Raw genomic sequence first — 15,824 nt, 5'->3', positions numbered from 1 at the left:
TTTTAGTGGCATCAGCGAGGAGCTAAAAAGGAAGTGCCGCAAGTTAAAAGGAATCATTCCTATAATCAAAGGCTACACCTAATCCAAGGTAAGATTTAATTCCTTGTTTGTACACAATCCCAGTTCCCACCCACAAATTTACATTACTTTCCGTAGTTATCTTTTTGTTTGCTCCACCGCAGTCACTGTTGTGCCGTCTGAATAACCCACTTGTTCTAATCTTCTTTATGTGTAGGGCTCTTCTTGGATTTATACATTCTTCTAGCTTAGCCTTGTAGACCCAGTTCTTTGTGTCCAAGCACAGTTCCTGAAGTTGCTGCCCATGCATGCATGAAGATCCCCCTTTATAGCATCCATCCATTGCTAAACTGGTTAGTATATGAATTATCATCCATTACTCCCATACTTCAGTTCATGCATTGTTTGCAAATTTAATCCGTAGTTGTGCCGTGCGGCCTGTGTCTCATTAATTTGGTTACGTCGGAAGTTTACCCTTCATGTTTTGAGTTGTTCTAGTTACGACCGGAATTGAACAAATACTTCCTTGCTTGTGTCCATTCCCAACTCCCACCACTTTCCATTGATTTTCCATGATCTCATCTCTCTCAAGGATTGCCTCCGGAGTTGTCTGCAATATTTGAGATCTCCTACTTTTATATCCAAGGACGACCTCCTAAGTTCACCAGAAGCATGACATGTCTGTGGTGACAGCAGCAAGGAGCTAAAAAAGGTAGCGTAGAAAAGGAACAATTCCAATAATGAGAGATGTTGAAATTTTTTTTCTTGAATTTTCAACCGGGGGGGGGGGGGGGGGGGGGGAGAGTTTCCCCCACCTGAATATATTAATCAAGAAAGCAAAAAACCCCCAGAGATTACAAGCATCAACCAAGATGCCTAGCAAGAGAATTACACAAGGGGGAACAACAAGAACAAACTGAAGGGGGCACCGAGCTGCCCGCTCGTCCCTTGCTACCCCAGGGCCATTAACCAAGTATCAACATGGCCCCGGTCATCCGTTTTCAGGCGCCCACGCCACAGGAGAGCGTCTTCCCGGCAGCCCCGCAGCAACCGAGCGAGAGAGGGCCGCCGCCCCTGAAATACAACCGCATTCCTATGTTTCCACAAGTGCCAACAACAGAGCATGGTGAAGTCTCGGGCAGAGCCGACGACCGAGCTCGCCGAAGAAGCCAGCAGATCCAGGCAGTTAACCGCTGCGCCATTGACCTTGATGCCAACATGTCTCCAGAAAGTCGCCGCGAACGGGCAGGAGAAGACCAGATGGTCCGCGCTCTCCGGCTCCCTTTCACAGATTGGGCACCCGACCCCATCCGCTTCGACAATGTGCTTCTTCAGCAGCACATCTCTGGTGTGAATGCGTCGCTGCGCCATCAGCCAACAGAAGAATTTGACTCTGGACGGCACACACGCATCCCAGATGAACTGAGCCCAATGTAAGGTCCTCCCCCCGAACCTCAGCAGCCGGTATGCTCTGGCTGACGACAGGCGCCCACACGGGGCGGTGATGTGGATGAGCGACCGCACGTCCTCCCCGCCCCGGACCGGCGTGGTTGAGATCATGGTTGAGACCACGGCCAACTCCTGTTCCCCGACCCGTGTGAGGCGCGGCACAAGGTGTCGGCGGAGCCCATCGGCTCGTACTTGCCAGACCGTCACCTCCACCGAAACAGAGTGTGAGAAGAGCGCAGGGAATGCCGCCGCAATAGGACCGCATGGCAGCTAGCGGTCCCTCCAGAAGGAGACAGTGCGGCCATCCATCACCTCCACCGAAGAGAGCGTGCGGTACAGGGGGATTAGCCTGGCTAGGGCCACTCCCTGCTCTCCCAGGGCACGACCACCATTTCCAAGCAGCGATCGCCCGTTTGCCTCCGCCCAGACCCAAGCCGCCCACCTCAAACGTTGAGCAACATGGAGCCTATGAACCATTTTCAGCAAGAGGCATTCATTTTGGGCCGCAAGGCTGCGAACCCCCAGCCCTCATTCACTTTTCGTGCGGCAAACCCGGTCCCAGGCAACCAAGCATTGTGCTCCCGAGGCTCTCTCAGCAACATTCCCCAGAAAGTCCCTCCGCATGGCATCCAGCTCTCTGATCAAAGCTGGGGGGAGGAGCAGGGCAGCCATGGCATAGGTTGGTAAGGCGTCCAGAACCGCGTTGATAAGGACCAAACGCGCAGCGGGTGAGAGTAGGCGCGCCGCCCAGCCAGCAAGATATTTATCGACTCTTGCGAGCATCGGCAAAAAATCTGCGAATTTCAGTTTTTCCCACGACAGCGGCAACCCGAGATAGGTTTGCGGGAAGGCTCCAACCACGCAGCCCAGCGCCCGAACGACCACATCCTGTGTCTCTTGATCAACATGAACTGGGACGAGCGTGCTTTTGGCAAAATTGATCCGCAGCCCAGTCGCCTCAGCAAACATATCCAGGATTTGACGGAGACGAACCGCGCCCTCCTCGTCCGCCCTCATGAGAACCAACGCGTCGTCGGCATATTGGAGCACAACGGCGGGGGAGCCGGGCACAAGCGGATGCCTCATGACTGTATCCTGACGGATCAGCTGCTGCAGCACGTCTGCAACGATCAGGAAGAGGTAAGGTGAGATCGGATCCCCCTGGCGTAGACCACACTTCATTGCAAACCATTTCCCAGGCACCCCATTCAGCAAGACCGCCGAGCGGGATGAATGGAGGATCTCGTCAATCCAGTCACACCAAACAGTCGGGAAGCCACGGACCTCCATGATAGAACGGAGACTCTCCCAGTTAACCGAGTCAAAAGCCTTGGAGAAGTCCAGCTTCAACACAACCGCAGGCGTTTTTCTTCTGTGGCAGCATTGGACTAATTCAGTGGCATAGACAAAATTTTCAGAGATACTCCTCCCTTTCACGAATCCAGACTGGTCTTCATCAATCAGATCCACAATTTGCTTTTGAAGCCTGGTCGTCAGCCCTCGGCACAATATCTTGACATCTCCGTTTTGCAGGGAGACAGGCCGGAAATCAGCCGGCGTCGGCACACCGGTTGTCTTGGGGAGGAGAGCCACATAAGCTCGGTTAATCCCATCCAGGGAGGCAGAACCGGACCAAAGATCATCGAACAGCCTCTGAAGATCATCAGCCACTTCGCGCCAAGCCGCTTGGTAAAAGGCAGGCCCCAGCCCGTCGGGCCCAGGCGCACTGGTGCGGTCCAGCGCCTCGACCGCGGCCTTAACTTCCGCGCGGGCGAATGGAGCGATGAGAGGCGGGCCGTCCACCCGCGCCGACTGGGCGTAAAGCCCAGAGAGGGAGAAACGCCAGACGGGCCGCCGCGCTCGAGCTAAGAGGCCGGTGAAGAAGCCCAGCAGCGCGGCGGCCTTTCCTGCATGATCCACCACTCGAACCCCTTCGACTTCCAGGGCGGCGACCGTATTGCAACGACGGCGGTGAGAGGTGGACGCGTGGAAGAACTGAGTGTTCTCGTCCCCCTCGCAGACCGCCCGCCTCTTCCCGTGTTGGCGCCAGTGAGCACATTGGCGGAGAATCGAGCTCGCAAGTGCCTGACGCGTGTCACCTCTCAGCGTTGATTCTTCTGCAGACAAAGAACGGTTTTCCTCCACAAAATCAAAGAACCCGATCAAGAACCGGCAGTCGTTATCAAAAGCAGGAATGAACCGGTGACGCTTTTTCCAAGCCTTGGATGCAAACCTAAATGCTTTCTTTTTGGCTGAAAGAACCCCAGCCGCGCCCGTGCCTCGGACCGAGTTAACCCAAGAAGGGAGTGGAAGGGAGGAAGAGGGGGTCGGTTAACCAAGCATTTTCGAAGAAGAAGCGAGAGGGGGCGGGGACTTTGGTGGAAGCAGCCACCAAGAGTGGGACATGATCAGACGTGGTGCGTGGAAAGGAGGAGAGGGTCGAGTCGGGGAAGGTCGCGCCCCACCTATTGTCGAAAAACGCCCTGTCCAAGCGAGCCAAGGTCGGGGGGTTCTGCCGATTTGTCCATGTGTACAGACGATCCGAAAGATGCAGCTCGTGAAGGGCAGCAGAGTTTATCAAAGAGTTAAACTTAGCGGCACGCCTGACGTCAAAGCGATCATTATTTTTCTCTGACGGATCACGGATAAGATTGAAATCCCCAAGAACGAGCCAGGCATCCGAGACATTAGCAGGCAAAGCAACCATGTCTCCCACGAAATCATCCACGAGGGAGTGATCAGAGGGCCCGTACACATTGGTAATCGTCATACGCGCGGCCGAGGAAGTGCAGGCCAGCGTGACAGTGAGAGAGAAACACGATTCAGAGGAGGAAACCAGGGAGTAACGCGCAGGATCCCAGGCCGTCACCACACCTCCACGGCTCCCATCCGCATCCTTGGTGATAAACTCCGAGAGGCGCCCTGGAAGGAAAGTAGCAGCCTTGCGGGAGTCTAAGGCAGACAGCTTACTTTCCTGAAGGCAAACAAGACTAGGGTTGGCAGAGATCACAAGGTTCTTGACAACATCACATTTGTCATTGGAACCCAAACCCTGGACATACCAGAACAACACACGGACAGTCCTAACAGAGTTACTTCCCATTACAACAACACGCACCGTAGCAACACGAATTAAGGGAAACACTAGCGTAGTGCAGGAAAGAGCGAAGAAAAGATACAAGCCAGCCCGAGGGGAGGCGGATAAAAGACGACTCACGGCTTGCCATCGCCAGAGCAGTGACAAAGGTAGGGCGTTAATATCAGCAGGGGCAGGCACCGGGGCAGTGGGAATGGAAGCAGCCGAGCGAAGCCCCGCCACCCTTTTCTTGCTTAAGGGGGCAAGAACGCCATCAAGGATCTTATCTTTCTCTGCCTTCGCCTTGAGCCTGGGAGAGCACCCCGTTAGAGCTTCTTTCAGGGCTTTGAGCCTGACGGCTTTGGCTTCGACGCTGACCCAAGCCGCACTCTCCTTCCCAGCCAGACGGAGACTGCGCCGGGCTTCGCCTCCAGCTCCCGTCACCTCGGCAGCAGGCAGGTCCTCGTCCAGCTCTACAATGGTCACCGTAGAGCGGGAGGTCATCGAGCCAGAGACGGGCGAATCGAGGAGGAGAGGAGAGGCGGGAGGAGGGCCCAGGCGGGGAGGAAGGAGGGGGGGAGCGCTGCCCTGGCCGGGGAGAGGCGGCGCTCCAAGTACACGCAGCACCGAAGCGAGCCGCCGCCCGCCCCCACGACCGCGCCCCCGGAAGGGAGGAGCGTTGACGATGCCGCTGCGCCCCCGCCCTGCTGGCGTCCCCTGGAGGACGGGAAAGTTGTGTGCAAAAGGCGGCGGGGGGTCATGGAAGAAGGGTAGGTACAGCCCATCTCTGGAGAAGGAGTCGGAGACGGCCCACGCGCGCACCGGCCAGACGGAGATCACCCGGACACCCCATCGATTGCCGATAGGCCAGATGTCATAGGGCACATCCCGCGGGTTGCAGAGGCGCACCACAACCCTCACCGTGGCCAGCTCGCGCCCCGCCAGAACCAGCGGGTCAATCTCAAGCACCTTGCCAAAGGGCGCGAAGGCCGCCGCGATGCCGACAGGATTCGGGTGCTCGGAGGGGAAGCAAGTGGCGGCGAGGAGGGCACACGTCCCCACATGCACCTCCGTACGGGCATATTGCTCCTCGCGGTGGAGATCGATGCGCGCGCCCTCGTGCATGAAAGGTTGGTGGCGCATGGCTTCCTCACGGTCTGCCGGGGTGGCAAAGCGCAGGTACATGGCCCCGATCGACGAAGGGATGGTCTCGGGGAGGATGTGCCCGATGTCACGTAGGAGAGCAGCCTGCACCGCCACCGTGTCGTTGCAGAAGGCATTTGGAGGCTCGATGGTGACCACCGCGAGCCGCAAGGCCGCGGAGTAGTCGCCGTCCGGCATGAAGACCTCAACAGAGTCCGGGCGGCGGGACTCAGCAGCAATGGAGCATCCCGACGACCGAGAGGACTCCGAGGCCTCCAGCACCCCCGTGATAGAAGTAGGAGCGCTGCCGGACCCCGACCCGTCGGAGCCGGGAGCAGGGCGCTCAGCCGCAAGCCCCTGACCATGGTCGCCGCTCAGGACCGGCTCGGGGTGGCTCGTCACCGGAGAGGAGGGTACGAGGGACGGCGGCGGAGAAGACACCACAGCAGAGGTGGAAATGTCGCGAAACCGCGGTTCCTTGCACACTTCGGGGACGCTCTCCGCCAATGAACTAGGGCCCCCAGTTTCGAACCCCCCAAGGAGGGGCACGTTAACCAGGGCCCGGGCAGCACGGGCGGCGGCAGAGGGGTACGGAGTGGCGGGGCGCCGGGCAGGAGGAGGTGGCGGCGGAGGGCATCGGCCTGGGTGAGGAGGTGCAGGTGGCATGGCGGGGCGAGGACTTGCGAGGGGATGCCATGACGCAACACGGTGATCCGGCGCGGTGGCCCGAGACACGGCAGCGTCGGCAACGAACAGGGTCGCGGCAGTCCCTGATGAAATGGAGAGTGGAGAGGCAGCGGAAACACCCCGAGAGCGATAGCGGAGGGATGAAAGGGCGCGGGGGAGGTTTTTGGCTATGGTTAGTGGAGAGGAGCGCGTCCCGATATGGGCTTCCCCTCGCACCCGCAGGGGTAGTAAACGCCGACGAGACAGCCGCCGCTGAGCCATCACTCCCCCTGCAGTCAATGCCCGGCGAACAGCCGCTACGGACAGCGGAGTTGTCGCACTGGGATGCGACCAAACTTGCCGGGAGATCGGGTGCAGGATGGGCAGGAGATTTCTCGGGCGTTCTCGACGAATCAGCGAGCGAAACGTTAGTCCGCGGTAGGGGGAGCAAACCGAGGGAATTAAACCCTGAGGGGATGGGGCACCAAATCTCTAAAAGCCTATGGCGGCTAGCCTTAGCCCCTCCCGCAGTAACACCCGCTTGGTGACCTCGGCCAGCCACGCGCGAAGCGCTAGCCACGCGCACAGCGTGCTCCCGGGCCCTGGCCGCAGCAGCGTAGGCCCCACTCTTAGAGACGAACAGCGCGAGGTTGATGGCGTGCAAGAGGCCAGGGCCGACGGCGACGAGGAACTCGGCGACGGCGGGACTAGCAACCTCGACAGAGAAGACCAGAGCACGGTCGGGGGAGGCGATGAGCTTTTCATCTGGCGAGCAGAAGAAGTAGGAGAGAAGGTTCGCTACCCCGCTCGCCGAAAAGCACTTCGCCGGGAAAGGAGCAACGACCCAGAGAACAGGGGGGGGGGGCAGCACAGGGAAGGCCACCGTGTGTGAGGTGAGGAACGAGGCCAGCACACGCTGGCGGAAGGCAATGCCAGGACGCGGAACCGAGGCACAGGGGAGAGCATGGGACGAACAACCGACAGAGAGCGAGTTAGGGTTACCTCCAGGGCAGGAGCCAGCAGCCAGAGCGGCGTGAGGGTGGCTGGGGACGACTGCCGGACTTGGGGAGGACGGTGGAGGAGGGGCAGCAGCCGCGCCCGCGGACGCCGGGGGGTCGCCTGGCGGGTCGCCAGAGCCTTCACTCTCCATCATCTTTACTAATAAATTAAGTTCCTTGTTGAATTTCAATCAATGGTAACAAACAAGTTCCTTGTTAGAACTTCTGATCAGTTCCTACCCAAATATTTCTATCGTGTTTACTAATAAATTAAGTTCGAAAGCACCAGAGAAATTCTCTTTATGTTTTCATCACCACAATATTGTCATTTTCATCTGACCCCACACAGGTTAATATTCTCTATGTGCAGAGCCATTCTTGGATGCGCACATTCTTCTAGCCTTGCCTTGTTATGTCTTTCACGAAGTTGGCAATCCATCTGTAAATGCCTCCATGTACATAAACTGGTTAGTGTATGCATAGTCATCTGCTTTATAAATTTAATCTGTATGTAGCAGTTCTGCATGTTGTTCGCCTTTCATGTGTTTTGAGTTGTCATGGACCATGACTGAATACTAAAGTTCAAATGCTTGCTCATTTGTATCCAACCCTTCCCACCAATTTCAAGTTTTTTTAGACAATGAAAACTTTTATTACGCCTATCCCCTGCATCATAGATGCATATATAGCCTCACTTAATCTGAACCATGTCGTTTTCAGCCTACTTTGCAGGCCTCTGCATGGAGTCGCAAATTCTTCTGCCCTTGCATTCACACATAGTGTGTGCTTCATGTCCTTGGGTGGTATCACCTCCCTGTGCAGATATGGTATGTATATGCAAGTCCACACTTTATACCTCATAAAACTAATCCATGATATTTACCTTGTTTCTTCATAACCCACAGGTTACACCCAAGTCATATTGCTTTGGTTGTGATTTCCTTATAACAACAAAATCTAAAGTGTTCCTTACCTCATTTAAATCTACTTTGCAGGGATCTGTCCTGGACTTGGGCTTTCTCATAGCCTTGTAGAAATCTCTTCATTCTTCTGGCAAAAAAAAAAGAAAAAGAAGAAAAAGAAGAAAAAAAGAAGAAAAGAAAAAAGAAAGCAAAAAAGAAAAAAGAGAAAAAAGGACAAAGGAAAAAAGAAAAAGGAAAAAAGAAAAGGAAAGAAAAAAAAAGAAGTTTTTTACCTAAAAAATCCAAACATTCAAAGTTAACACATATTGTTTTGTGGTATCTTTAAAATGGGTAGTTGTGTCACTGTATGATGTTCTTTCAAGAAAAAAAGGTAGCGGCATTGTTCGATTTCGAGTTCCAAACTTTCTTACTCAGAAATAGGACCTGTTGCCTGATAGTTGTGTTTAAAATTAGGAAACCAACAAGGGAGTATTAGGTTCTTGTAAAAGAAAAGAAAAGAAAGGAAAAGAGGAAACACGCGAACCAAAAGAAAGAAGAGTAAAACAGGGGAAATAGTAGCAGACTCCTTTGGGCTGGATTAATGAAGTATGCACCCTGCAGCATGTTAGACTGGACCTGAATTAATAAGGTATGTGTTATTTGCAAATTATGAGGTATGTGTTAGACTGGACATGAGTAAAATCTATTAAAATTACACAATGATTTATTTTGTAGATCAGCCTCCTTAGAAGCAAAAGTATGTGCAGAAGTTGTGGTTAGTTCAGGTTGTCTTCTGCCACTGCAATGGCCATAAAAGTAACGGTACTGTCCGGTGAATGCAATCTGTTCCAAGCACTTTTGTACCACAGCCAGGATTATATGTTTCTTGAACTGCATGTGCACAATGGTGAGTATATTTAGATTTTAGTTTATCTTTGAAATTCTCGCCTTGTGTGACATCCTTTATGACTTGTTCTGTACTATTGCTTTGCGGCAGTGAACTGAAACATCTTCAGCTTAGACTATCCGATCCACCCGTAAAAAAAAACTATCCGATGAATCGGAAAATGCTGCCATGAATATACTACCAGACCAAAATACTCCTTCAGATGAAAGTAACAGTATTGTTCGGTGAATGCAATCTGTTCCAGGCGCTTTTGTAACAAAGCCAGGATTATATAATTCTTGAACTGCATGGTACACAATGGTGAGTACATTTAGACCTTAGTTTATTTCAGAATTCCTCGCCTTGTGCATCCTTTATGACTTGTTCTGTTCTGTTCCATTGCTGCAGTGACCCGAATCATCTTCAGCTTGGACTAGTTTAATCATCAATCGGGAAATGCGGCCATGAATATGCGATCAAGCCAAAACCTTCCTTCATATGGTGTGTGATGTACTCCGATCTAGTGATGTTCTCAGTTTGGTATCATAATGCAAAGTATTTACCTTAGCAAAATGGTGAGAAGTCCTTACAGTGTTTGTTGACGACCTCTTTATTAGCAGATAAAACATGGAAGGTACCGGCGAAATGGTTGGCATTTTCTTCACAAAAGGAAAATGCTGCCCATCTGGTTTGCATGGCGTCTTCAGTGTCTCACTCTGGAAATCCTACTCTGCTGGGTTCTCTTGAGAAAGGGAAACAAAGGGAAAATGTGAAAAAACCTAAAAAGGGAAGAAAGAGAAGTGGGGAATATAACATATAAAAGCAACTCTCCATCTGCCCACACTTTGCACAAGTGGGCTGAGATGTGCGAAATGCAGAGAGCCGAAGACCCATCCCTCAACCAAAACCCCTGTGGCTCCATGCTGTGGCGGTGTAGAGAATCGTCAGAAGTTTGGCATGCTGGCGAAGGGTGTTGGGTGAGTAGCGGCGATGCCAACGACTTGGTAGTGAGCGATCCATGGCGGCGGTGAAGGAAGAGCATAGAGGTGACATTCCTGTTTGGTCTGAGTCCGTGTTACCCCCCTTAAAGTTGAAGCCACATCCAGTGACATGGACTTCAGATATCCTTGCTGGTCAGGGGTGCTCGATAGAAGACACAGTCAACAGAGTGCTTCTTGATGTAGACTTTGGTACTAGATGAAGAACAGGTTCATCCGGGGTATTCGGTGGTCAGTTCATCGCAGCTAGAAGCACAAAGGTGTGTTCTGGTGCGCGGATGCGTGAGCGTGCGGGGATGGATGGTGTACAATGGTGAGTACAGTTTTAGACCTTAGTTTATTTCAGAAATTCCTCGCCTTGTGCATCCTTCATGACTTGTTCTGCCTAAAATCTAAAAAGCGGCCGCGCGGTGAACGGAGAGAACGAGCGGCCGAACGAGAGCCGCTCGATCTCGTCCCGATCGACGGCACGCTGTGTCCAGGTGTCCTCTGGTCAGTTGGTGGGGCTGCGCCGCTCGGACCCGCGCGTGGACTGGTCGCCTGGTCCGATTGCGCCGCGCCGCGCGAGATAAGCCCCCCGTGGGACCCACATGTCATAGAGTATTAGGCAGTTCTCCAGCGTATTAGCCGCTCGTGCGTAGTGGTTGATGGTTTCGAATTTTGTGCCATTACCCCGTCCACCCCCCACCTCTCGCCGCCCATTCCTCCTCTTTCCCCCTCTCCCCCTTTGCTTTAGCTGTTGGTTGGTGCTCGGAGGCGGTTCCATCCGCCGGGTTGTGGTCGACGGCGGGGCGCGCCACGAGGGTCGTTGTCCGCGGCGGCACATGTACTGCTCCTACGCGCGCTCCTTGTTCTTCGTCCTGCTTGTTTCTCCACTCGCCCGCCCTCCTTTTTTCTGGTGAGGTCGCTCGTTTTTTGGTGAGGTCGCGGTCGTTGTCAGGGAGGTCGAGGTAGAGGTCGAACTCGAGGTCGCGGTTGGGGTTAGGGAGGTCGAACTCATTTTTCGGCGAGGTTGAGGTCACCCCCGCGGACTACTTCGTTTAGGAAACCGCCGGATTGGCAGGGGTGGGCTAGGGTTGTGCTCATCCCGTTGTTTTTGCGTTGCAGTAGGGGGGAGAGCTCGTGCATACACGTACGGGATGAGCGGTTCATGGAGGATGAGTGGTTCGCGGCGATAGAGCCGCGTCTGTGGATTGTAGCCTCGCGGTGGATCTGGTGTTTTTGATTAGTGTTTTTCCCCCGCGGTGTGCAACTCTGTTCCCTTGCATGCAAATTAGGAGCAGTAGTAGACAATGTTTGAGATAATATAGCCAATCTGCCAGCCTTGTGGTGGTTCTTTTGGGTCATGTGTTTTCCCCTGTTGTGTGCAATTAGGGATCATTATCTGTGCAAATTAGTACCTATGCTTACCAATTTCCCAATATTCTCTATCCAAGCTGCCAGCCTTTTGTTATTGATCTGGTGTGAGCGCCAGGTGTCGCCTGGGGAATGCGTTTGTTGTTGGTGTAGGTGGTTGTTGGATTTGAGCTCGAGGCAGACGTCCGCGGCTGCCCTCTGCTATCCTCCCTCTCTCTGTCTCGTTGCCGGTGGCGAGGTGGTGTCTAGGTCGACGGGCGGCGGATGTGGCGGGCTGCATAGAGGGGGAGCCCTTGCTGTGTTTTGCTTCGTTTTTGTGCGGTAGTGGTGGTGGTGGTTTTTGTCCCGCGATTCATCCTTGATTCGCTGTTCATGGCCGCTGCGGGAAGTTTATGAAATGGGTGGCTATGCATTTGCAGTTCTGTGAACTTGGTGTCTCTTAGTTGTGTTCGAGTTTGCAGAAGTTGCTGTGTAGTTGGTAGACACTTGTGTTCCAGTTGCACAAGTTGTTCGTTTTTAGTTGGATATATGCTTGAACTAGTTGGTATTCATTTTTTAGTCCGGTTGCACAAGTTGATGTACCCAGTTGGCTGATTTTGAAGTTGTTGTACAGATATTGTTAGATGTGCGTAATGCTGTGCGCAATGTATTGGCTGATTTGAAGTTGTTGTACAAAGATTTAGGTAGAGAGGATTTTCTATTAGTTGCACAAAATTCTATCCAGTTGGCTTCATTCATATAGTAGTTGGTTGTCCCTATGTTTTGCAGTTGCACCAGTTTGTGCTAGTTGGGTGTCTACACACTGTTCAGTTGCACAAGTTGCCTGCTCAGTTGGCTGCATCACTTATACTAGTTGGCTGTCCATATGTTCTACACCTGCACTAGTTGTCCCGCTTAGTTGGTTTGCTGTTTTGCACTAGGTTGACCGTCTATATGTTGTTCATTTGCACAATTAGTTGGCTGCATCCATATACTAGTTGGCTGTATATATGCTGTTTTTGAGTTGCACAAGTTGCTCTGCTTTTCGTATTCGAGTTGCCAATATGGTCTACCCATTCTGTCAGTCTTGTTGTGTATGTGGTTGTTTATGTGTGTTTCCCCTGTTGTGTGCAACCAGGGTCCATTATTTGTGCAAATTAGTTACAATGCCTGCCAATTTTCCAATATTGTATATTCTTGTTGCACAAGTTCTGTTTTTGTCCCAGTTGCACAAGTTATCATAATGAGCTTGTTGCCTTTAGTTAACTATTTTCTGCCTAGTTATTACTTTGCCATAGTTAAACTTTAGTTGGTTTATATGATTTCTCCTAGTCCTTCAAGTTTTATGCTGAGTTCATGTTGCTGTTTGTTAGATGTGCGCATGTTGTGTGCAATGCAATGGCTGATTGAACTTGTTGTATATGTTTGTAGTTGCACAAAATTCTTCTCAGTTGGCTGCATCCATATATTAGTTGGTTGTCCATATGCTCTGCAGTTGCACTAGTTGTCTTGGTTAGTTGGTTTACTGTTCCTAACTGTTTGTACTAGCTGGTTGTCTACACGCTATTCAGTTGCACAAGTTGCCTATTGATTTGGCTGCATCATTATACTAGTTAGCTGTCCATGTGTTTTACAATGGTACTAGTTGCCCTGCTTAGTTTGCTTGTTGTTTTGTGCTAGGTTGTCTGTCTACACGTTCTTCAGTTGCACAAGTTGCCTGATTAGTTGGCTGCATCCATGTACTACTTGGTTCTGTACTTCATTTTGCGCATCTTCTAATTATGTTTTCTTTTCTTGTATTTTCCCCACAGGCTAAAAATGGTTATAATAGGAGGAGGAGCTGATGGCAATGAAGGAGATGTATTTTTCTCATTTTTTCTGCATATTTGAGTTGTTTTCAACCTATCCATGTATGCTTATATCCTTTTTTTCATGTTTTTTTGGTTGCTTAATTAGGGTTCTGGAAGTCAGTCCCTTTGTCGAAGGACAAAGCGTGCTGCTAATCGCCAGCCACGCCCAAAACGTACTGTTGAGGAGGGAGAGGAAGTTGAGGTAAGGGCATACTGATTACACATTCACCTTATTTTGGGTCATATAATAATTTTTTTCCCACACCCATGTTTTTTTATTTTCTTAGGATGTTGATCGGTTTCGGGTTGTAAAGCGGACTAAACGTGCAGCAGCAGCAGGGCGAGCTGAATCATCTACTAGGGTAAGTAAATCCTTGAATATCAATGCTTCTCGGGGTTTTAGGGGCTGATGAATTTATGATGCAGTTGGCACAACTTTTTTTTGTTCTAGTTGCTCAATTACCATCTTGTAGTTGACATCACTAGTCATCTTGATGTACATATAGTTTTCACAGAAGTTGACATCTTTGTAGTTGACATCATTTGTCACCATTTTTGTGCAGGCAATAGTTGGTGGAGGAGCTGCCTCATCTTCCGCAGCAGATGCTGAGGTATGTGGTTTTTTGTGTGTGTGTTTATGAGCTATTGAATTGTTTCTTGCAAACCTGTTTTTTAGTTGTTGTTATCTTCTTCCCAACATCATGCTTTATCGTTGCACATCCCCTAGAACTTTCTGTAGTTGTCAGGTCTAGTATGTTTTCCTAGCTTTCTTGCTGTTTGCACACTGGTAGTCTTTAGTTGCCATGATGAGCTTTCTTGGTTGCACAAAAACGCCATATCAGTTGGTATGATTCATTTTATGTTTATATAGTTTTTTGCAATACTGATCCACACGATCATTGCTAGTTTTTTCATAGTTCAGTTTTCTGTCCTGTGTTTAATTTTTTCATCATCAGTCCAGCGTTGAAGGAGTTGAGGTGCCTGCCTGGGAAGATGTGGAGCGACCATCACAAGCTGGCAGGTTAAGGGTATCACCAGGGCGGTTTGTGAAGTTCAACAGCTTGCTATCCCCGCCACAGAAGTCAAAGCTAGTTTCAAGGTTGTTTGGGGGCCTCTTGAACTTATCAGATACACTTCCAGGGGACTTCAGTAAATTCCTGGTGCAGTCCTACCAGCCAAAGACATCTGAAATGGTGTTCCCAGGTAGGGGAAGTATCCGTGTCGATGCTGACAGTGTTCAAAGGGTGTTTGATCTTCCTAAAGGGGTCTAAAAGTCAGTTATAAAGTTGACAAGGATACAACTAGGAGATTCAGAGAGACTTTCAACATAACTGGAAGTTCTCATCCCCAGATTAGTACATGGACCAAGATGATTTCGGATATGGGGGGGAGAACGGATGACACATTCTTTATGGCTTGGCTTGCGGTTGCATTCAACACTTTTCTAGCACCAACCACTGCCCTGAGGCTGAGCCCAAAGTGCTACGGACTCGTGCTAGATCATGGAAACCTCAAGAACATGAATATCTGCCTTTTTGTAGTAGAACACATCAATGAAGCTTTTCGGAACATGGACCACGCGAAGCATGTTAGAGTTATAATATAAGTCATGTACCCCTTTGTATTTATCCTGTTGTATAAGGGGTTTCCTGCATATGTTCCACACCTGTACATGTATATATATCGGCCTATGGCCTCATGGGAATACAAGTTGCATATTCCTAACATGGTATTAGAGCTAGGTCAATTTTTTGCACGCTGCAACTCGTGCTATTGATCCGTCGACCGTAGCCGCCGGCCTCGATCTCTTGTTTCCGCTCGTCTGGCTCCCGATCGAAGCTCTCCCTCGATCTCCCGGAGTCTCCCGTATCGGATCGATCTAGTACGGCTTGTCTCATTCCCGATCGAAGCCCCCCTTCGATCTCCTGGAGTCTTTGATCGGATCGATCCCCAGCCGGCCTCGCTCCCCAGCCGGCCCGCTCGTCCCGCTTGGCAGCTGGCCTGCTAGTCCCGGTTGTAGCTCCCAGCCGGCCTGCCCGCTCGTCCTGCTTGTAGCTCCCAGCCAGCCGGCCTGCCCGCCGTCCTGCTTGCAGCTCCCAGCCAGCCGGCCTGATCTCCTGCTCCCGCCGGCCCTAGTCCCTGCTTTTCTTCAGCCGCCGACTGCCAGCTGCCCCTTGATAAAAAAAATGTCTGCTGCATCGGGCTATGTTGCTGTCCCTCGCTGTCTGGTGATCTTTGATGGTACTAACTACACCGAGTTTATTGGGTTCATGCGCATTCACATGCGTGGCATCCGTCTCTGGGGTGTTCTTTCTGGCGAGGTCTGCTGTCCGCCACATCCGGTTCCTCCGGTTGCCCCTATTCCGCTGACTCCATTGGTTCTTCCTACGGATGCTAATCAGGCCGCCAAGGATGCGGCTAAGCTTGCTGATGAGGCTGCTGATCGTTCTTATGATGAGAGGGTTTTGGCTTATGAGGAGGCTCTTCAGACGTATCATGGTGC

At 51.5% G+C, this 15,824-nt stretch overlaps 1 protein-coding gene across 2 annotated transcripts; it reads left to right on the top strand.

Annotated features, from left to right (window-relative positions):
- Positions 1-389: 389 nt before the first annotated feature.
- Positions 390-15,042, top strand: LOC123038526 (uncharacterized). Of its 2 annotated transcripts, none has more exons than XM_044462195.1 (13): positions 390-730; positions 7,721-7,817; positions 8,071-8,177; positions 8,346-8,901; positions 8,988-9,159; positions 9,250-9,459; positions 9,547-9,639; positions 9,759-10,449; positions 13,283-13,331; positions 13,428-13,523; positions 13,609-13,683; positions 13,885-13,932; positions 14,278-15,042. In XM_044462195.1, the coding sequence occupies exons 8-13, from the start codon at positions 10,415-10,417 to the stop codon at positions 14,590-14,592; spliced, it is 618 nt and encodes a 205-aa protein (XP_044318130.1). In that variant the 5' UTR covers positions 390-730; positions 7,721-7,817; positions 8,071-8,177; positions 8,346-8,901; positions 8,988-9,159; positions 9,250-9,459; positions 9,547-9,639; positions 9,759-10,414; the 3' UTR covers positions 14,593-15,042. The 2 variants fall into 2 exon arrangements, with proteins under 2 accessions (XP_044318130.1, XP_044318129.1); XM_044462194.1 differs by lacking the exon at positions 390-730 and adding an exon at positions 7,529-7,547.
- The last annotated feature ends 782 nt before the right edge of the window (positions 15,043-15,824 follow it).

The sequence above is a fragment of the Triticum aestivum genome, chromosome 1A (assembly GCF_018294505.1).
Source record: "Triticum aestivum cultivar Chinese Spring chromosome 1A, IWGSC CS RefSeq v2.1, whole genome shotgun sequence".
Taxonomy (NCBI): Eukaryota; Viridiplantae; Streptophyta; class Magnoliopsida; order Poales; family Poaceae; genus Triticum; species Triticum aestivum.
The sequence above is the reverse complement of the archived record's forward strand: the minus strand, read 5'-3'. Positions and strand labels throughout refer to the sequence as shown.

Bases quoted from the DNA above. Each gene is read 5' to 3' on its own strand.
- LOC123038526 (XM_044462195.1), top strand. From the start codon at position 10,415: ATGCGTGAGCGTGCGGGGATGGATGGTGTACAATG. The intron at 10,450-13,282 runs GTGAGTACAGTT...TTTTCCCCACAG, and splicing joins GGGATGGATGGTGTACAATG to GCTAAAAATGGTTATAATAG. The intron at 13,524-13,608 runs GTAAGGGCATAC...TTATTTTCTTAG, and splicing joins AGGAGGGAGAGGAAGTTGAG to GATGTTGATCGGTTTCGGGT.